We start from the raw sequence: 23,055 nt of genomic DNA, 5'->3' as shown, positions 1-23,055 counted from the left end.
AGCAGCACCTGCTGGAAGGACTTGAAAACTGGGTTATTGTGATTTGTTAGCCTGGGTGTGGGGACCAAAGTCCCATCCCTGCTCTGTCTCAGCACTCCTTCCGCTACGTGGTTGTAGCCATGTGTCCCCAGGTCTGCTTGACTGGAAGACCTTATGCAGTGAGCAACAACCATAACTGTGTATGACAACCCTACTGTCTTAATTTTGTATCTGTGAAATAATAGCGCCGTGTACCTCACCTATCTCCCCGGATTGTTGTGAGGATCAAATGTGTAATAGTTTGACAAGCATAAGCTTTTTTCTAAGTGTAAGGTAGTAAGAACGATCTTTGTGGCTAAATATACTTTTATTTTTCTCTTAGTCTTTATGTATTTTTTTTTTTCAAAGGAAGGCACTTGGCAGAAGGGACAATCATTTGAGGATCTCTGGGAAGCATTTAATCTGATTTTGCACAATGGTATGTTTGAAGCTGCTTCGCACTGAGGATGTTCTATTTTAAATAGCGTCTACTGATCTCCGCCTTTTGGTATGTTAGGACTTGCCTTCCAAGTTATTATATACTACTATTTTTAAAACCTGAGGAATGTTTGCTCTTCTTACACCTGCCTGTTGGATACCACAGGCAAAATATTAGCTACATGCTTTCAAAGCTAAGTGGCACCTTGAAAACAAACACCACAGAACTCTTTGTTCATGGAATATAGTGTTTCTCAATGAACCCTTCATGGAGGAATGCTCTGAAACCCAAAATGGTTTATTCATCAGATGTTAAACTGTAGTTTCCATGCACTATATTGTAAGTACACCTGACAGTGCATTTAGGTTTCTTTCTTTGTGTGACTCGTAGCTTTCCAGCTCTTAACACCTACAGCTGTTTCCTTCCTTTTACTTCAAACCACCTACAAAGAGCACACAAAGTTGCATGGATGAAGGTAGCAGTCTAGAAGCTCACTCGGGCTCTAGAAACTCAAGCTCACGTGGATCTGTTTACTGGGCTTGCATTCATGAGCTAGATTCAAACACTGCTCCAGTTTTGTCTACCTAAAACTGAAAAGTCATTAAAACGGAACCCAGAGGGCCATTGTGTTGACTGGATGTCTGTTTCTTCTCAAATGAGGCCAGAGAAATTAAGAGTTTTTCAGTGTTACTACAGAGTTGTTCAGGTTGATTTTCTTTCTGTGCCATAGGCAAGAGTCATTGTGAATAAAATGTAAGCTTCATGGGCAGAGATCTTTGATTTGTTCCTGATGCATCCCAAGCACCCAAAGAGATCCTGGAGCATAGTAGGTGCTCAGCAAATCCTTACAGCGTGAATGAATGAAATATACTGCTCTGGAGTGTAGCCCTGTGTAATTTCAGACTGAAGTTTGTGTGGGGTGCAGTTGCATGTCCTTACTTGAGGTACTATAGTAAAATGGACAGATTAAAATAATTTCTTTGCCTCAACACAGTGGCCTCGGGTTTTTATTTATTCTACCAGGAGCCTGATGTACCGAACAAAATGGTTGGAGTGTTGACCCTTAAACTCATAAAGGCGATTTATGAATGGCTATTTCCATTTAGAGTAGCAAGTTGATTGGGTAATTAATAATGTTTCTGTTTCTGATCCTATCTTTTTTTTTTCCCCTTGCGAATCTGCCCCTTATTTGTGGAGAACATCTCTTTCTGAAAAGCTCCTGCATATGGGGGTGAACCCATATTTCCCAAATAAATGATCTGACAAATGATAATAGGGCTAGTTTAACATAATGGTTATTTATCTTTTTCCTTACACTGTAATAGTCTTTCTTTTATCTTCCTATCTTCAGTCCTACTAGAAGATTAGGTTCGACATGAAGCAGAATGGTGCAAGCGGGAAGAGCACGGGCTCTGACATCAGACGGGGGGCCGGAGCGCTTCTAGCTGTGTGAGTTTGGGCAAGTCAGTTCTTTTTCTATGCCTTAGGCTCCTCATCTGCAGAGTAATATAGCAGTAACTGTCTTCTGGAATTGTTGGGGGGAAATTAAGTGGATAACCCACAGAATTGCATGTCGGCACACAGTAGGTGCTTTAAAGTACTTGTTAAAAATCTTGAGAGTCATCCTAACAATAATAATTTCTCACATTTATTTTATGAACCTGAAAATAAAAAGCTGAGAGAAGTAGTCTGCACACATCTTTATCAACTTGGAGTAATAAACAGAAGAAAGAGCATGAATAACGGTGCACATTTGAATTATGACTTCTTTTTTAAATGTTATTTAAATGATAAAGGGTACTTGGACACTTATCTAATGGTGGTTGTGGCTTAATCAGTTTATGAAAGGTAGGGCCAGTTTTTTTTTTAATATATATATTTTAATTTATTCATAAAAGACACACAGAGGCAGAGGGAGAAGCAGGTTCCCTGCAGGGAGCCTGATGCGGGACTCAATCCCAGGACCCCAGGATCACACCCTAATCCAAAGGCAGATGCTCAATCACTGAGCCACACAGGCATCCTGGTAGGGCAAGGTTTTTAACTACCAAAGTACTAACAGGAAAATTTTCATAAGTCTACTAATGGACATTTGTAATAAGTCTGTTTATCATTTTGCTCCTGGAAGAAGGAAGAGGTAAATAAAACATGGCCCAGCCTTCAGGGAGCTCACTGTCAAGGGGACAGAGGGAAATATGTTAATTTTTATGATAAATGCTTTCTCAGGGGCATGTTATAGACATAGAGTGTGGAGCAAGGTTCATATTTTTTTTTTAATAAGGTTTTAAGTAATCTCTACCCCATGGTGGAGCTCAAATTCACGACCATGAGATCTAGAGTCACTTGCTTCAGTGACTCAGCCAGGCACCCCATATTTTAATTACAAATATATGAGAGCTTTTAGAGTATTTAGAAAGGGTTTATTGCCTTCTTAAAAAAGTAAATATTCTTTCTAGTACTCCTCCTTCTCTGACGCGATGCCTTCCCTAATGCTAGTAGAGAGGGATGTGTCAGGAGCTCTTGTCACACAGACTCTGAATTGGTAAAGCATGAGCGTGTGGAGTTTTACTATTCTGGAAAAAAAAGTCTTCTAATAATTTTTAGATTTATAAATTAAGTATATTTGGTTTGCAGGTGGATACTAGGAGTATACTTAATGCCACACCACAGTAAATTGCAAGATAAAAGCTGAAGTTCTGAAACTAAGTCTTTAAAAATGTTGATTTCATTCTTCAGAGGCAAAAAACCGCTACTATTTATTGAGAACTTGCAAGGTGCTAAGGTATTAAGGTGTTACACTTTACATAAAATTATTCCTTTTAATTTCTATAATAGCTCTTTGAGAGTAGTTTTTTTCCCCTATAATAATTTTAAAGATGAAGAAACTAAGGCAGGCTGAAAATGAAATAATTGGGGGGCACCTGGGTGGCTCAGTTGCTGAGCATCTATCTGCCTTTAGCTCAGATCGTGATCCTGGGGTCCTGGAATTGAGTCCTACACCAGGCTTTCCACAGAGACCCTGCTTCTCCCTCTGCGTCTCTCTGTGTCTCTCATAAATAAATAAATAAATAAAAAATTTAAAAATAAAATAATTTGCTGAAGACTCCCACAGATGGACTTCAGACTGAGGGCTCTGGGATTCTAAAACTCATTCTGTTTTCAGCACTCTTTATTGTCATTTTCATTTTGTTTTTCAGTTCTTAACTTTGAGAAATGCAGTTGACCCTAAACAGCATGGCATTTGTGTCCTTTTGACCCCCCCCCCAAGACTTAACAATGAGTAGCCTTCTATTGGCTGAAGCCTTGCTGATGACATGAATTATTAACACATATCTTATATATATTGTGTAATGTATTTTGATGGTAGGAAAGCTAGAGGGAAAAATATTAAGAAAATCATAAGGAAGAGAAAATGCATTACAATACTGTACTGTGTTGGAAAAAAATCCACATGGAAGAGGACCCACGCAGTTCAAACCTATGTTGTTCAAGGGTCAACAGTAATCTGACTTATAAAATGTTGATTCAAACCTATGTTGTTCAAGGGTCAACAGTAATCTGACTTATAAAATGTTGCAAAACAGACAAAGAATTCGAGAATATCCTTTACCCAGCTTTCCTGAACCACTGTATAATTTTAAAAACCAGGGAATTAGCATTGATACAATGCAAATTTGTCATTGACCTTATTAAAATTTGGCAGTAGTCCACTAATACCATTTTTCTAGTCTAGGAGTCAGTCCAGTATCCCACACTGCATTTAGTTGTCATGTCTTTTTGTCTTTGTCTCTTCCAATGTGGGACAGTTCCTTTCTCCTTTTTTTTTTTTTTTTTTGGTCTTTCTGGACCACAGTACTTTTGAAGGGAACTGGTCAGTTATTCTGTAGACTTAAATGCATTTGGTTTAAATGCATTTGGTTTATGTTTGCATTTAACATTGAGCTTGTAGGTTTTCCTTTGTGTCATAATTATGACAGGAGTTGCCTCTTTTAAAAAACATTATGTCATTGCCAATTATTAGGACTTTCTTTTTTTAAAGATTTTATTTATTTATTCATGAGAGACACAGGCAGAGGGAGAAGCAGGCTTCCTGTGGGAAGCCTGATGTGGGATTCGATCCTAGGACTCCGGGATTACGCCCTAAGCCGAAGGCAGATGCTCAACCACTGAGCCACCTAGGGGCCCCTATTAGTACATTTTTGAATGAATAAGGGTGATATGACATTGTTGGCCTTGTCCCAGCCAGAAGGGCTTTGAATATCCTCTGATGGTCCACCTCCCCTGGCTTCATAGATGCAGCATCATCTGTATGTCTTGGCTCCTTGTCCTTTGTTCTTTCTACTTGATCCTCCTACTGGCCTGAAAGGCTAGGGAACAAGTATTCAAAATTTTTTGACTTATATATGTTTTGTCCTGGATCATTGAAATTTCGATTAATTGAGGATTTATTTGATCTTGGTATAAAATCAACTTTGCTTTCCTCTAAGGTATGCTATTGCATGTAGCTCATAAATTTGGCACAATCCATAGTGATTTCTTGGTGTAGCTAAAGGCCACATCTCTTTTCAGCAGCTCCACCCATACACATGCATGTTTAAAAATAGCCTGAGGAACAAAGATTCTCATAGTGCTTATAAAACAGAAATATTAACTTACAGATTTATTTTAGGTCCTTTGGCCTTTGTAGGACTAATTGTACAGATCTGTCAGCTCAGGTGCTTCCTTGTGAACTCTTCGATAATGCCATTTGGAAGTTGGTAAACACGGGCTCCTTTGGAAGCCATTGACTCTTTTTTTGGGGATGGGTATTATTAAAGGCAGGCATTGACTTCTGAGCTTTTTGGCAAGTTGGTATTTTTAAAACTCTTCACTCTTAAGAGAAGGCCTTGTGAAAGCTTGATATTTTTCCCTTGTAAATAAGGAAGGTAACTATCTTCATAAAGCTCCTCCCACAAATATATTGACTGTTATTTCTGTAATTAGATGGACTCAATTTCTTGGCCTCTCACTTGTCCTAGCTCTGTGTTTGTCTTAATGTATATTTTCCTTTTTATTTGGTATTTTGTAATTTGGGGCCTCTTACCTTTCATTTATTTATTTAGGTCTCTTTTAATATGTAAAATGTAAATGAAAGCAGAGTAACGTCATCATTGTAGAGGAGTCTACATTTTACCCTTGTTAGACAGATATTTGCAACAGATTTATATCTTGGGGAATGAAAAATGAGTTCATTTATACATTCTGTAAGGAAGTAAAATAATCAGTAAGTTCAAAATGAAGTCGAATATACCTTGGAAAATCCCACAAGTCCCTCAGAATATATGGCACACGTTGTGAATATACATGGCTCTATGTAGTGATTCTTATGCTGCTACAGTTTGTGATTCACTGAGCCAGGTCCAGGGACAGCAAGCATTTTGACAGATAATCTGGGAATTTAGACCACTTTGTTTCTGTGAGAGTTCCTAGTGTGGAGGGGGATTGAAAATCTGTGACCCTGCTTGTATGTAGTCTTGACACCATTTCTGTTTATAGCATAGCACAGACACCTTATCTTAATAGTTAGTAGTTAATAGGTTTACTCCTTTGGTGGAGTGCTAAATGAGAGTACTAAATGCATGTGAGAGCCTCTAACACCTGGTGCAGGAGATCAGTGGCTATAAGTCTTTGATGGTCTGATCCTGACCTAGCTTGGTCTTTCCATTGTCACACCGTGTTTGAAAAGGTGTCCAGAGAAACCTGTCCACTGCTTCTTGTCTTCTCAGATCCGCATTCCTGGTGATCACCCTCCCTGAGAGCCTTCCCTCTCTCAATCCCTCATTTTCTGACTTAAAAAAAGGTTTCTGAATTAAATCATGAATATTGAAGTTACCACAAGATGGCATCAGATCATTTCAAGTAATATTAGGTAGGGGGAGCCTCTGCACAATAAATCTTTAATTTAAAAAAATTAGAATGTATGCCTTTCATGTCATGTTATTTAGCTATTATAAACAGACCTCTTATTTCTTTTCTCATTCTCATGTGGAAACATGAGGCTTGTGTCTATTCAATTCCCAAAAGTAGTTGGGTAGGAAAATGATTTGAATCATGCAGATGATTTGACTACAGTGAATGGTTCAGGATCTCTTGTGTTGAGCTAAAACCTTCATTTTTCTTATTATTTACAAGCATTGGCTAGTGGGAGACCCTTAGATATTTTACAGTGATCCCTCTCCACAATTTCCCGTCTCCCTATTATCCTTTAGTCGGACTTATTTTCTCCTGACATGTTTATTTTTTTGTTTGTTTCCCCAACTAACATGTAAACTCTGTAAGAGGCTACAGTTTGGTTTGTCTCATTACTATATCCCCAGTGCCTTGAACAGTGCTTGGCATGGTAGGTACTCAAAACCTCTTAAGCAAAGAATGAATACAAAAGTTTCAGTATTGTTTTTTTTTTTTTTTTAATTTTTATTTATTTATGATAGTCACAGAGAGAGAGAGAGAGAGAGGCAGAGACATAGGCAGAGGGAGAAGCAGGCTCCATGCACCGGGAGCCCGACGTGGGATTCGATCCCGGGTCTCCAGGATCGCGTCCTGGGCCAAAGGCAAGCGCCAAACCACTGCGCCACCCAGGGATCCCTCAGTATTGTTTTAATCAATGCCCTTTGGCTTAATAAGCAAATCTTAAAATTATGTAAAAGTGTGAAGTTTCTGAGTTTATATTCTTCAGGAATTTCACTGATCACTTAGTGAAGTAATCAGAACTTGAAAGCTTTTATCACTATCCTTCTCTGGTGATTACATTTCAGATCTCTTCCATAATTTAGTTCAGTAATCTAACTACAACTTACAGTATATTTGTAATATTCAGTCAGGAAATATTGATGAATATGAAATGAGCAACCTAGGACTAGTAAATAGTTCATTTTACTATAGAATGAAAGTTTTTATTTTCTCTCTCTCTCTCTCTCTCTCTCTCTCTCTCTCACACACACACACACACACACACACACACACACACACACACACTTCGGGGGATCTGTGTGAGGCTGGGAAATCTTCCTTGCTTCTATTGAGGCCCCTTGCCAAGTAGCAGAGTAGCTAAACCTGGCCCTCCCTAGCAGACATTATCTGAAGGGTAAACTTCAAGAAAGCAGTCATCATAATTTTGAGCATTTTTTTTTCTGGAGCAAAAATGAATGAATGAATGAATGAATGAATGAATACCTGAAAATCCATTTTGTGATTAGTTCTCAAGATTGCAGTCGCCAGAATGGAAGTGTGAATGACAGAGTTTCTGGCCTGGGGCATGATGAAGTGTCAAGACTCTTGAGGACTGACCATCTGTGCTCTCTTGACAGATGGGTCCCCAAGCAAAGTAAACTTTCTTTTCCAGATCAACCCCTGAGGTCAGCGAGGTTCATCTTCCTAATCATTCGTTCAGCAAAAATTAACTGAGTGCTTACTATGTGCCACCCACGGTGCTATGGTAGAGATATGGGAGTCACTGAAATAGATCATATTCCTATTCTAACAGAACCTGTGCTCTAATCCAGTGTCCTTTGGGGCCCTAGATATTTTTAATATGTGTGAAAGTAGTGGACCCTTTTCTCTGAAGATCAACTGGTTAGCCAACCTCTCTCTCTCACATACGCACACACATGTGCATGCATACTGGTAGCTGAGCTGGGGGAGACCCACACTCCCTGAATCGCATTTACCACGTCCTTGGGTTCCAAAGACTTGAAGCTCAAGTTCACCGAGTGGAGAGCCCCTCCTCTCCTGCTCCTCAGCCTGTTGACTGCTTTTACTCCCGCTTAACACTTCCTGATGTCTTGGACAAGACTTTCCTGTCATTTTCTTTTCAGGTTTGGTCACACGATATAGCAGTGTAAACTTCTGGACAAAGAGCCCAAAGGGTGCTCAGCAGGCTTGGATCAGGGGCCTCCTTGTCCTATGGCTTTCAGGAAGTCACTTCCACGCAAGAGAAAGGATTGGATTTGAGTAATTCTGAGGTGATTTAAGAGTAGGTTAGGTAGACAGGCTTAGAATGCAATAGAAAACATCTATGGGTAAGTTACAGTCTCAGTGCTCTTTAGCTGGGTGATTTTGCACAAATTGCTTAGCTTATCTGGGCCTTGTTTTTCCTGTGTGAAACAGAAAAAGCAGCATATACCTCATGGTATTAATTTGAGAATTAAACTGAAATAATATATGTAAACTGCCTAAGACAAAAATGGTAGCTTTTTTTCCGCCTTGTTCTATCCAAATCGTCTTTCAGGGGAATTAGTAGATAAACGATTTATTGAGCACCTGGAGTAGACTGCTTCTGTAATTGTTCTCCTGTGATGCCAACCCAACTGCCAGGAGATGGTAAACAATCATAGTGAAAGGTTCACTTTGTTTTAGGCCTGGTTTAATTTCACGGCTCTGCCACTGACTAGCTGGGTGATCCTAGACTCTGTGATCTTTATTCAGTTTCCATTTCTGACAGATGAGACAATGATAACACGTGACCCAGTCACAGCAGAGAGGCTGTTTGGGGAGTTAAACAGGAGTGTGTAAGTAAATAAAGCATGTAGCACAGTGTGTGGCATAAAGGACACTCTTCATTTATGTAAGGCTGGTTCCAAAATTAACCTAGTTTAACTTCACCCTCCCTCCTCTGGCCAGGGTTAGGTTAGATCTCAAGAAGGTTTTCCCTGGATTTATATAGGTCCAGTTGATGATAGCTTCCTGCTTATCTAGGCCCAAGTAGTAAAGTGGAGAGCCTTGATTAAAAACTGGCCTTAGAGGTTGCTTGGAAAATATGTACTGTTCCTGCAAATAACTCTGGTTTCTGGGAAAGAATTCACTTTGGTAAAAGATGAATGGTAATTCTTCTTTATGTGTTTTCATTTAGTATCCCAACCCCATGGATAAAAATGTCATCTCTGTAAAAATTGTGGAGGAGAAAAGAGGTAAGTTCTCTGAATATACCTCACTTCCGTGATGATCATTAAGTGATACTGATTTTTGTACAGGTGTTTGTGTGTGTGTGTAATCTGTTCCTTTTTTAAAAAAAAGATTTTATTTATCTATTTGTGAGAGACACAGAGAGAGGCAGCGACACAGGCAGAGGGAGAAGCAGGCTCCCTGTAGGGAGCCCGATGTGAGACTCGATCCCAGGACCCCGGGGTCACGACCTGAGCCGGAGGCAGATGCTCAACCACTGAGCCACTCAGGTGCCTCTGGCCTGTTACTTTCTAGACAGGCATATGAACAGGTGTATTTCTGTATTTGAAGTAAGAAAAGAGTACCCAGCATTTATAGCAGCAGAGGGCTTGCTTAATATGGTCATGTCATTCTCTCAATTAATAACTGATGATAAGAGTAACAGCTAACATTTCTGAGCAGTTAATAGGTGCTAGGCATTCTCATTCTTATTAACTCATTTAATTCAGACTAATGTATGTATTGTGTATTATTGTTATTACTTCCATTTAATGTTTGAAGAAACCAAGAAACAGGTTAAATAAATTGCCCAAGATCACATGGCTGTGTCCTTATAATATATTCATATATTATTTTATAGATGGCAAAATAGTTGTGATTAGTAGCATGTCTATAAAATGCGACCATAAAGTAATTTGATTATGGAATCATAACTGTACTTGATATTATGGTTCCATATTGACCAGAGCAGGGGTTGACAAACTATACTTGTCCTGCTTGATGTTGTGAATAAAATTTTATTGGCATACAACCATGCCCCCTTGTTTATATATTATCTATGGCTTCTTCCTTGCAACAATAGTGGAGTTGAGTTGTTGTGACAAAACTGTATGGCCCGTAGGACCTAAAATATGTACCATATGGCCTTTACAGGAAATGTTTACTCATTCTTGAACTAGAATATAGGAGTCCTTACTGCTCACTGTCATTTGTGTCTCACTGGATACATTTTCACTGGTCTTGCTTGGATTTGAGAACTGGGCCTTCTTGCAGGAGCTCTAGTGATGCACAGAATTAGTGTATGAACCTTTGGAGACATGCAAACCCACTTTTGACATGCTCTTCAGCCTCCTAAGAAAACATATGAGTGCCACTGTTCATTATGTGATTATAAAGTCTTGTCTGTCCTTGGTGAACACAAAACTGTCTTTTGCTTGTGAGGGTCTTTTCTTCATGCCCATAATTCTATAAAATATATTTTAAAAAACATTTTTTTTCATGTATTTGCTCTCTGTGGGAGAAATGTGTTATTTGACATCAAAGAAATCTTGTTTTAAGCCCTGATTTTGTTACTACCTGCATGACCTGACTTCTTGAAGGCTCAGGTTTTTCATTTATTAAATGGGAAAATAAGAATAATCCTGCTCTAGGTTGTTGTGAAGATCACATGAACAATGTGCACATTCCACAGTGGTGTAGAAACATTACTTATGATTTCTGCCACTGGTAGGGACATCTTTCTCTGTAGGAGTGGCTAATCCATTTTAAGTATGTGTGCCACAAACATTGGATAGGATGGCTAAAGAATGCCCGTGAGCAAGGAGATGAACCCGCTTCTACCCTGTCAGTGGCTTCTGGGCAGTCTGGGTGTTTGTACCAACATTCAATGCTACTCTAGCCAGAGCTTTGAGAAGCCCTATAGGAGCTTGGCTGAGTCACAGTAATTTACAGGGCAAAAGATAAAACTTGAAAGGCTTTTTTTTTTTTTCCTCTGAACTGACCTCCCTTTTTCTTAATTCTTATTTATTTATATGTATATCATGGATGCTGTTCTGGAAACTTTGTTCCAAAACAGAGTAGTGCCAGTCACAGGGAATCTGCTTCCCTTTAAGTAAAGAGTGTGACTAGTATAATTCATTATAGATTAAAATTTTGTAGCCAAAAGCCTATGCTTGAAAAAATGGTTGGTGCAGAAAGTAGCAGAATCAGATTCTCCAGTTTTTTGTTAAAATGTTCTGTTTGTTGGAATTGAGCAGAAGGCTCACTGGCTCTTGTCATTGGGGTGTCGACATTGATAGACCAGAGGAGTGAACGGTTTGTGATTCTCTGTCCTTGACATTAGACTATGCAATGCGAGGAGCTGTCTTACCCTTATTCCTTGATCACAGATGCGTGTATTTGGAATGATTTGGCCCAGAAAAGTGGTCAGGGACATGGAGTTGTGAGTCAAACATTTTTCTCTAGGAATTCTACAAACAGAAAATTGACATCAACGTGAAAAGTTTTATTGACATTAGGACAAGAATACATTTCCTTAAAATTTTTTTGAGTGTAAAAATTTTCTGTTTCTAGATGTGTCAACAGGGATCATCTATAGAAAGAGGATTGCAGTCTGTCAGAATGTGGTTCCAGAAATTTTAAGGAAGGTAAATTCATTTTAAAATGTAATCAGATTTGGTGTGTAACATGGGGTGATTTTTACGTCGTCCTGGAAAGAGACAGCATTTTCTGATGTGCAGGAATATTAGAATTTTCCCATTTGTACCTCGTGGGAGGTACTCTGATATCTGATCTCAGTTTTGGCAGATGCCACCAGAGATAGTTTTTTTTTTTCCATCTATTTCTGCTTCTCTTTTGTGGAAGGCTCTTAGTGGACATGGAGATGGCCTATAATTATTGTAAAGATACGTTGGACATTTTGTGTGAAGTGACCAGCTAGCTTTCCTCATCTGTCCATGGTTAGATATTTGCTATCATGATAAGATAGAATGTCTTAGATAAGAATGATGAGAAGTGGGCAGATGGTAAATATTTAGTCTCATCTTCAGCAAGGAAGATAAAAACTTCAGTTTTTATTTCATTGTCAGAGAGTATAGTTATTTCAGGGAGTATAATGTTCTAGTGCTCTCTGTAATTCTTTTTGTGTGTGTTTCTGTAAAGTAATGGTGGTGAGGATGAAATCTTCATGATAGCAAATTGTTTTCTCTCTTTGAAATTCTTAAGCATTCTGGTGGTTGTTGGCAAAGGTAAGTGGGAATTTTTAAAAACATTTCTTGAATCATAAAGGGATTATTGACAAGAGTCCTTTTAGAATCATTAGGAAATAAGAGGAGAGCATTTTGATGTGCACTTTTTAGCGATGTCTCAGATGGTTGTTTCAACCCGGAAGTGATTCTTTTTGTGATGGAGAAGCCAATTAGTTTGCAGATTTTACTGCTGTGCTGTTTGCAGAACAAGCGGTGGCTTCTATCACTTCCTGTTCATGCATGAAGACTGTGTCACATTCTTTGGAGGAAAGAAAGCTGATATGACAATGAAAAAGAACCTTATTTTATTTTCCACATGGTAAACTGTGTTACACTGTGTGCAGCAAATTATCACTGGCTTTTTCCACAGGGTGTGTACCCTGCCTTTGCCTTATATACACACTTTGAATCTATTATTTAAAAAGTTGTTCAACTTTGTCTTGTATCTCAATTCTTAAATAATTTAAAGACACCTCTGACTTGTACCATGCTGCCTTTGTAGTTTCCCATGTCTCCTCCACCTTGGAAAACAGACATTTTGAGGTATTGGACAGAGTTTAAAATGAAGAAAATATTTTATCTGATATTGTCCTGCATGCGAGCCCGTAAGTGGGCCCAATTAGAATCCATCAATTTAAGAAGGCCATAACCAGCCCTAGAGGAGACACGAAGGAGGTTGGTAATTTGCTTAGTGTTTAGCAGTTAGGAAAATCAGGCCAGGGACTGTACAGCCTGCATAAATCCTGGGCCATTTGCATGTCCTCAGCAGCATTTAGGAAGGTCATAGTGTGTTTGATTATCAAGGACTCACAGCCATTGGTGAGCCATCATTGATATATCAGCATCACTTGTCCTCTTAATTATCCAAGACTAAAAGCAATTCTGGACTCAGTATTAATGTAGCTTGTCTTCCTAAATTGAGAAAGCCGTCTGCTCTCTGTTGGACAGGTGAGCATTTTAAAGGTACCAAGTATCCAGTTGGAAGAAGAATCATGGCTCAATCCTCAGGAAAGAAACATGGCTATACGGAGTCACTGCCTTACATGGACACAATATGCATCCATGAAGGAAGAGTCTGTCTTCCGGGAAAGTATGGAAAATCCAAATTGGTAAGATCACCTGTGTGTGTGTGTGTGTGTGTGTGTGTGTGTGTGTGTGTGTGTGTGTGTGTGTGTATGTGTAGGTTGGGTGCAGGGATGCACAAATGACTGCATATATTAAAAAAGCTGTGATTCCATACTCATAACCTCTGTTTACAACTCACATAAGGTATGCATTATTAATTTTTTTTTTTTTTTTTTTTTTTAGAGAGAGAGTGCATGTATGGGCAAGTGGGGAGAGGGGCAGAGGGCAAGAAAGAGAGAGAATCTCAAGCAGGTTCTATGCCCGGTGCATGGGCTCGATCTCATGACCCTGAGATCATGAACTGAGCTAAAATCAAGAGTTGGACGCTTAACCAACTGAGCCACCCAGGTGTCCCGCATTAGTAATTTTTAATCCTACAAGTAGTTAATGAATAGATTTCCCTTTGGGGGAAAAATAACAGAGCTTGACTCTGTCCAGTCCTGGTGCCTCTTTGTCCTCTCCAGAGGCAGTGAGTGTGCTGAAGATTCTTCCAGACTTTTAAGAGATACTCTTAGGTACTTACATGTGTACTCATAGAGCCTGAATAGCAAGGTTTTATATATATGTTTTTACATATATGCTTTCATTCTGTATCAGTCATTGTGCACTTAGGTTTTTTGCTTAATAGAACTTTATCCGTTTCGTTTATATAAAACCTAGCTTATTCCTTTGTACTGTTGCATAGTAGTCAATCCTATGATTATACTACATCTGTTTAGTTTTTTTTTTTTTTTGTTTTTTTTTTTAGATTTTACTTATTTATTTGATAGAGTGCACGTGCACAAATTGGGGGAGGGACAGAAGGAGAAGCAGACTCCTCATGAGCAGGGAGCCCAATGCGATGCAAGGCTTGATCACAGGACCCTGGGATCATCATGACGGGAGCCGAAGACAGATGCTTAACTGGCTGAGCCCCTGTGTAGCTTTTTTTTTTTTTTTTGCTAAAGGTTCAGATGGTTTCCAGTTTATTACAAACAGTAGTATAGTGTTCGTGAAGCATGTGATCCTCACATATACTATATGAGAATGTCTCTCTAAAGGAGTTTTATTTTTTAAAAAATTTTAAAAGATTTTATTTATTTATTTATGAGAGACACAGAGAAGCAGAGACACAGGCAGAGGGAGAAGCAGACTCCATGCAGGGATCCCCATGTGGGACTTGATCCCTGGACCTTGAGATCACACCCTGAGCCAGTGGCAGACGATCAATTGCTGAGCCACCCTGTTGTATGTATTATTACATACAACAAAGTTTATTCTTAGTGTACAGTTCTATGAGTTTTGGCTTAGTTGTGTAAACACTGTCACTATCAAGCTTTAGAACATTAAAGGAAGATTTTAAAAAGCTATATGCCAAGGTTATTTAATGAGAAAGAATATCCTTTTAATAAATGGTGGATATCTACAAACAAAAGAATGTAGTTGGACCTCTATCTCATACGGAATAAAAAATTAATTCAAAATGGGAGCAGTTCATATTAACATATTTAAAATTTCCTGCCAATGTAATGGGTGAGAAATGATGATTTCTTCTGAGATAGGCTTAAAAACAAAAGCAAAATATAACAAGTGCCAAGTGTTGGTAGTGATTATTGCTGTGAGCTCTAATTTCAGAGGATAATGTACTGTTTTTTGTTTCTCTGTATAATTTGAATTTTTTATTCACCTGTCATTTTAATGGAAATAGTAAGACTCTCAAGCTCAAATAACTAAAACTCCCAAATTTAAAATCCATTCTGGAGCCCCATCACTTGTACAAATCATGACTGCTCCCCACAATTGGGTCTTGAAGTGGCAATTCCCAGATGCTCCAGCAGCACACTGAAGGAGTGTGAAAGCCACGTCTTACTAGCCTCTGAGGCTGGTTTGCCTGGAACCACCTACTAGTGGCTTTTCCTTAACCTCTCCCGTGACAGGAGCTTCACACAGGACACGGGTGTTTGGCATTAAGTATAGAGACTATGGCCAGAGAATAGGGGAATCTTTTGTTTTTTAGTTTTTTTTTGTACATAGAAGTGGTAAAAGGACACAATTGTCTGTATAAAATCTGATTTTTGTGTGAAACACAAAAGTCTTTCATCTGCGTGGTTTTAGCCTCAGTTTTCTAAGAGATCCTGGCTATTGGCTAGTCTGAACTGGACCTTGACCAGTGAAATGTTAAGTGATAATTGGCCCTGAGAATCCAAGGAAAATATCCTTCAGGACCTTTTTCCTTTGTGTCGTTTTTAGAAGATTATTTTTCCAATATTCTGATTCTGGAAAATACAGTACATATGTCTTGTATTATATATATTAAACACATATTATAATCTTAAGCAGTTCTGGGGGGGAACCCCAGTTTTCATTACCTAGCAATAGTGTCTATTCACATAATTTTCTTAGTTCATTTGTAATTGGTATTTAGATTGTTTTTGCATTTTTTTGCTATTACAAGTAACACTGTAATGAAATCCCTATTATGTATTTCTGTAGTTCTTCAATAACCTTTTAAGGTAGATTTCTGGGTCAAAGGTTATGTGTATTTTATAGTTTGATGTATTTTATTAGCTTGTTCTTTAAAAAGGTTTGGCCAATTATATTTTTTCTTTCTTTTTCTTTTTTTTTTTTTTTTTAAAGATTTTATTCATTCATGAGAGAGAGAGAGAGAGAGATAGAGAGAGGCAGAGGGAGAAGCAGGCTCCATGCAGGGAGCCCCATGTGGGACCTGATCCCAGGACTCCAGGATCACGCCATGAGCCAAAGGCAGGTGGCTCAACCGCTGACCACCCAGGTGTCCCATACTTTGTTTCTTTCTTTGATTTGTTATGTTTCTCCCAAACACTCTTTTAGATTTTTGACACAACAGGCCAATATTTATTGACACCTACTGTATCAAGGTCAAAGCTAGATCCTTCCCCTGCAGAGTTTTTTGTTTTGTTTTCAAAGATTTTATTTATTTATACATGAGAGACATATAGAAAGAGGCAGAGATATAGGCAGAGGGAGAAACAGGTTCCCTGTGGGAAGCCCGATGCAGGACTTGATTCCAGGACCCCGGGATCACAACCTGAGCTAGAGGCAGACGCTCAACCACTGAGCCACCCAGGCACCCCTAGGCAGACATTCTAAATGAGTGGGTAATCGTGGGGGAACATCAAGGAAAGGACATTATTTCTTTCCCCTCCTTTGCCAGGGAATATGAGGATGATGACTACCTATATACCCAGAAGATGAAATATGGACTGATTATTTTTTTTTAAAGAGAAAAAGCTGTCACAGCTGTTGAATCTAAAATTAGACTCTCGGGGATCCCTGGGTGGCGCAGCGGTTTGGCGCCTGCCTTTGGCCCAGGGCGCGATCCTGGAGACCCGGGATCGAATCCCACATCAGGCTCCCGGTGCATGGAGCCTGCTTCTCCCTCTGCCTGTGTCTCTGCCTCTCTCTCTTTCTCTCTGTATGACTATCATAAATAAATAAAAAAATTAAAAAAAAAAATTTTAAAATTAGACTCTCAAGCTGTGCTCTGGTTAGCAGGTGTGGGTATGTGTTGGGAAAGCAGATGTCATTCTGTCCCTATGCATGGCCTGTTGGCTCAACTCAGAGATGGACTCTGAAAGAGTTCTCTTCGAATCAGACTAAGCCTTGATCTGTGCTTTTTTACGTGGATCCAGTTTTGGCTTCCTGCTGATGTTTCTGTACTTGTTATGGCACCTTCTTGGGCAAGAGCTACATTGTAAGTTCAAGTTCCCTCAAGTGCACCAGCTCTGGGGCTGTAAGCTCCTTGGTTGGACAGTCATGGTTTTCTTGCTTGCCAACATCTTACATTCCAAGATAAATTTATTAATTTCTTACTATTTTGTGTTTGGTCCTATTTTTAAAAATGTATTTATTTGTTAGTTTCTGGTTCTTTTCCTTAAAATGGATTTTTACTGTACTGTGTGGGCATGCAATTGATATAAATTTGATTTGGCTTTCGTGATGGATATTTACTTTAAGCAATTCAAAAAAGATAATCATCTTGTAAAAGTATTTTCATGGGCTTTTTTCTCTCACCACACCTGTATGGGTTTTGTGGTCGGCAGTAACTATTCTGTTATCTTAAAGCAAGGTTTTATTTATTACTGTTAGTGGAGACCTTAGTGCAGACTCACTGTTCATGCTGTTGCCCAGCTGGCTTTCTTTGGCTTTAGGTTAACAGGATCATTCCCCGATGCTCAGTGGTGAGATTCTTAGTGGCCTGTGTCTTTACCCATCCCTGTGGAACAGCTTTTCCTTATTCATCAATGCTTATAAACCTTATTTCTGAGATTTAAAATGTGCAGCCTAGTAGAGTGTGGGCTAATAATGTGGGATATAGTGACCTAACATTTATAGAATATCAAATTCCTTCGGAAATGTAGGAAAAGAAACAGAAAAGCCAAAATCAAACTTTACACCCGTATTAAATTAATGGGTTGAACAACCGTTTTTAGTTCAAAAAATATTCATTATAATTGAAGTTACATGTATGAATATTTTTGATCCTAATAAGATGTACATTTTTTATTTCTTATTTTTCAATTTCTGGATTAAAACATCCCAAGTCTTGAGTATTCATCTGGTGAATCACAAATAGTAAAATTTGCATGTTTTAAGGGGCTGATGGTTGGGCATTTTTTTTTTGAGTGTGTGTCCATGTTTTCCTTGTTTTGAAACCTTTATCCCTCTAGTAGCAAATTTGACAGTTTGGTGACTTCCATGTGTTGGGCACTAGCCTTTTTGGTTGACCTTCACATTTGCCTTCACTGAAATATTAGAGTATTCTGGCTGTGTTAACTTTACTCAGGAATTACTTTTGAGCCCTATTCCTGACAGTAAAGGGCTTAAAAGGTGTATTTATCAACTAGCCCAGATAAATACCAAGGTATTCATCCCCAAACACGACACCCTGTTACTTATGTTGATCTTAATTTCCAGGGCACCAGTGGGGTAGTTAGACAATTAGCAGAATGCATTCCTGATTATAGGAAACTGGGCAACAATGCCTTTTCTGTGTAAATATGACATTTTGCCAGGAGTCTTATTTTTGACTCAATAAGATGACCTTCAAAAAGATATTCATAAAAAAAGATATTCATTTGCTTTTTATGTTTGTGTTCATATAATCAGTGTCTTCTCTGTTTTCCTATCCTGCTGTATCCTCAGGATGTAGCACAGTGCTCAGATGCCTGCAGAGGATGCTCTGTGCTATTTGTTGACTGAATGGCAGTTTGTGCTTCTTACAGGTGAAATGGGGATAAGGGAAGTGAAAAGGAATGGAATTAACAGGAGGGGCAAGTGCAAACTGGGAAAGTCCCAGATGATTTGGTAGGAACTTCAACATTGAGGAAATCTTGAAATTACCAGTAATACGGAGACCTTGTTTCTGGTTTTTGCTGCTTGGTTACTTACATACAGTTGGACTCTGGGAAAAGACACAAAGCTGGCTTGAACTCCCTCATAAAGTAGTGTGAAGATTTAATAAGATAATAGGTGGGAATGCTCTGTACTTGGAGAGTATAAGGCACCAGACACGTGGAAGCTGTTGTTGGAACTAATAGTGAATAAATGCTGTTTTCAAAGGGAGGTGGCTCTTTAAAGGTACTAACTTTGAAAAGTGGAGTAAGCTGTTTTATTGAAAATAGCAGTGATAATTGAACTGGAAACAAGGATGTTTAGCTAGGGGAGCATTCTGTGTCATTTGCAAGGAAGGACTTGTGAAATATCTTAGGTAATGCCTGTTGACTTTGTGTTTTCGTCCTTCTTGCCCTTTGGTTTGGGTTGTGTATTAGTGTAGGATTCAGGGCGATGGTTAAACATGCAGATTCCTTGTGTTGGCTCTAGTTTTATAGGCCTGGGCTGGCTCTTGAGAATCAACGTTTCTTAAGATCTTAAGGCGAATCTGTTGTGCACACAGATTTGGGAGCCCCGGATACCTAGTCCATATCCTGTGGTCCCAGTGGTGCACAAACATGCTGCTGGCACCTCTTTGGAACTCCATTTTTTTTTTGCAAAATTCCCATTAATCTTATAAAGCATCACCAGTTGATAATCTGGTTCTTCAGCAAATAGTAAACACTTTTTGTCAGAAACACTCTCCTGAAAAGTTTAACAATTCAGTTGAGGGCCCTCTTGATTTTATGTAGGAAAGGAATTTTCAGTGGAAGTGAAGGAGGAAGAAGGGAGACTTGAGTGGTCTGATAAGTGTCAAAATTGTGTTGTCGCTGCTTTTATGGATCAGAGATGCTGGTTAAATTTTCTTTTCTTTTTTTTTTTTAATTTTGTGTTAGCTTTTTATGTATCTGTAGGAAGTAAATATGTTGTGTATTAAAAATTATGATATTTTATCACCATGCATTGATATGCAGAGCAATCTAAAGATGATAAGACAACAGAGCAGGAATCTGATGCCCATTTACCTAGTCTAAGGATCTGCCTTCTACAGCAGGTTGAGAATTGACACCTGGGTGCTTGGTTGTCATCTTTCCAATCAAGGATACTATTGGTAGCTCAGTAGAGATGGAAAATAAAAAATCCAAGGGGAGTTCAGTTTCCTGGTCTGCACTTAGAGCTTCCTTTTGAGACATTTCCTGTGCTTAGAGGTGGAGGCAGCTCCATTTCATATATGTCTGACCTCAAGAGGGTTGGAGGATTGAGAGAAATTGAGGTGGTAATTTCGAGCTAGTTCTTGATTCTCTGCTCTGCTCTGAGATGACTCAACAGCCCTTTGGCCGAAGATGGGAAAACCCTGCCCTTATGTAGGTCTAGTTTGGACAAGTCTTAACTCCAATACCCTTTGTTATCATATGTTAAAATAATCTTTCCTCTTTTTTTTTGTTAAGTATTGCATATGCATCATAGGATAGTTACAATATACATATAAAAAACCCAGAGTATGTTCATGCCCTCTTCAGGTATTTTGTGCTCTTTCTAGTCAGTGGCCCCGTAGGGAACCAATATTCTGACCTCCATCCTTATAGATTACTATTACCTACAGTTGATCTTTGGGTGGAATGGAATCAGTGTATGTGCCCAGCTGTATCAGTTTTCTTTTGCTAAATATTGTGTCTGGGAGCCTCATCCTATCCGTACTACTTGTTCCATGCTGTGTAGCATTTCATCCTAGGAGCATACTGCACTTGCTACAATATATTTAATCATTCTGCAGAAAAATCATTTTTATAAACATGGAATCATACTGTACATGATGTCCTGACTTTTACATTAATTTGACATTACATTTGGGACTGTCTTTCCTTATTAAATGTGTCATTTTAAAATGATTTTCTATGGCTGTTTAGATGTATTCGTTGGATAAAAATTATTCTAGTGTGTTTTATTAAATGTCTGTATTGGGCATTTGCATTATTTCTCATTATCTGCTTCTTCTAAATAATGGTGTGATGAATATCTTTATAGGCTATTCTAAGCCCTCAACTAAGATTATTTGCTTAGGACACATTTTTAGAAGTAGATATATGAGTCTAAGGGTTTGCATGTGTTTGAGGCTTTTATTAGGTTAGGTATAGCTAAACTGAAGCAAGCATTTCAACGCATCTTAGAAAACTCCCCAGGGCATGAGAGTTGGCAATATTGTATAGATCTCCATTGGAAAGTGGGATCAGAAACAGCTACAGAATTTGCAGGGCCAAGTGCAAAATGAAAATATAGAGCCCCTTGTTCAAAGTGGTTGAGAATTTCAGAAACAGTGACATCAGATCATTTAATCAAGTGTGTAGCCCTTCTGAGAGCAGAGTCTGTACAGCTGTGCAGCAGCATAGGTGGCATGTCCTTGAAGCCAGCACCAAATGGGGTGTGTGGGACGGGAGGCTGATATCCCAAGGCAAGACTCTGAGTGGACCAGTTCACAAACTTGTAGATTTTGAAACTTTGCCCACCATTCAGGATGCCAATAAGTTTGCACTGAATAGACATTTTTTTCTAGGTCATAGGATTCGAGGAAGGGATATGGGATCTGAGATTAACGGTGTGGATTTATTTATTTATTTTTTAAATAAATTTATTTTTTTATTGTTGTTCAATTTGTCAACATACAGAATAACACCCAGTGCTCATCCCATCAAGTGCCCACCTCAGTGCCCGCCACCCAGTCACCCCCACCCCCCACCCACATCCCTACTGTGTGGATTTAAATAGTAGCCCTGCCACTTATTTTTGTGAGGCCTTAGCAAATTTGCCTCATTGAACCTGTTTTTTTTTTTAATTGGTAAAATGGCATTAATATTACCTCATAAGACTGTTGTGAGAATTAACTGAAATAGTGTATACAACGGACTTAATACTTTACCACAGTAGGCTATTAACAAATGTTATCTGGGGTACCTGGGTGGCTCAGTTGGTTAAGCATCCGACTCTTAATCTTAGCTCAGGTCTTAATCTCAGGGTCCTGAATTCAAGTCTTGCTTTGGGCTTCACACTGGGTGTGGAGCCTACTTAAAACAAGTGTTATCTATTATAATTGATTATCAGTTCTTAAATACCATGTTTTAAGAGACTAAGCCGCCTTTCCCTATAATATATACCTGTGCTAGGCTGTTTGGCTCCTGAGATTCTACTACCACTTGATAATTCCTTAGCATTGGGATATTCCCTGCTGCAGCTCACTATTAATAATTTAGGGCTATTGTTAACAACCCATTCCTGGGACTTGTTAGAGGAGAGCAACTCAAAGGGGGAGGGCCTCAGGAGCGAGGGCTAGCGAGGCCAGAGGAGTGTTTGGTTTCACATGGCTATCGTGCAGAGCCTGTGAGTGTGATGTGTGATAGCAAGGTGAGGAAGATGCTGGTAAGATGGGAGGGCTCTGGAGCTCCAAGGGCTTTGAATGCCAGAACAGGTAGGGAGGGTTTCATTGCCTCCCTAAGTGAAGTTTAGGATGATCGAATGTCACCTGGAATTTAATGAGGTATAAAGGTTCGGGAGTTGATCAGAGTTAGATTTGTGCTATGAGCATTTAACTTCTCAGATACAGTGTTTGTCTTTGTGTAAATGGGAATCCTAATGGTGGTGTAGTAAATAGCATTATTATTATTATTAGTAATCGTAGTAGGTTAGTATTATTAACTAACATTTATTGAATGTTTACCCATATTACCTTGAGTGCTTTATACATATTACCTTATTCACCTTTGGAACAGCCATGTAATAAGTATTATCAATCCCATTTTACTGAGGTGTCTGAACCTTACACAGCATTAGGTACTTGCCTATGTTGGTGTCTGAACCTTACACAGCATTAGGTACTTGCCTATGTTGGTAGATCTCCATCCTGTGTTATGTTGTGAATCCAAGGAATCTGACTCCAGAAACTACACCGTTAATCTATGTTCTCTTTCTCTCTCCCTTTGTGTGTGTGTGTGTGTGTGTGTGTGTGTGTGTGTGTAGGCTGAAGACTGTCTAGTACTTATTGGGAACTCTGTAAATTGAGTTGGTTCTCTGAGGAAGCACTGTGACATAAATGGGTTTGTAAGATGGAATAGGAGAGACCACATATTCTGGCTTGGTAGAGCTCAC

At 39.0% G+C, this 23,055-nt stretch overlaps 1 protein-coding gene across 4 annotated transcripts in view; it reads left to right on the top strand.

Annotated features, from left to right (window-relative positions):
- Positions 1-23,055, top strand: part of PRELID2 (PRELI domain containing 2) — a 68,068-nt gene that overhangs the window by 3,292 nt on the left and 41,721 nt on the right. Inside the window, exons 2-6 of one of the 4 annotated variants that reach the window (XM_041768007.1) lie at positions 388-457; positions 1,809-1,906; positions 9,345-9,402; positions 11,729-11,802; positions 13,351-13,511. In XM_041768007.1, coding sequence (XP_041623941.1) covers positions 9,357-9,402; positions 11,729-11,802; positions 13,351-13,511 — 281 coding nt within the window. In that variant the 5' untranslated portion in view covers positions 388-457; positions 1,809-1,906; positions 9,345-9,356. Of the gene's footprint in view, positions 1-387; positions 527-1,808; positions 1,907-9,344; positions 9,403-11,728; positions 11,803-13,350; positions 13,512-23,055 lie in introns of all 4 variants that reach the window. The other 3 variants (XM_041768008.1, XM_041768009.1, XM_041768006.1) reach the window with 3 other exon arrangements.

The sequence above is a fragment of the Vulpes lagopus genome, chromosome 8, assembly GCF_018345385.1.
Source record: "Vulpes lagopus strain Blue_001 chromosome 8, ASM1834538v1, whole genome shotgun sequence".
NCBI lineage: Eukaryota > Metazoa > Chordata > Mammalia > Carnivora > Canidae > Vulpes > Vulpes lagopus.
This window is presented reverse-complemented; position numbering and strand designations above follow the sequence as displayed.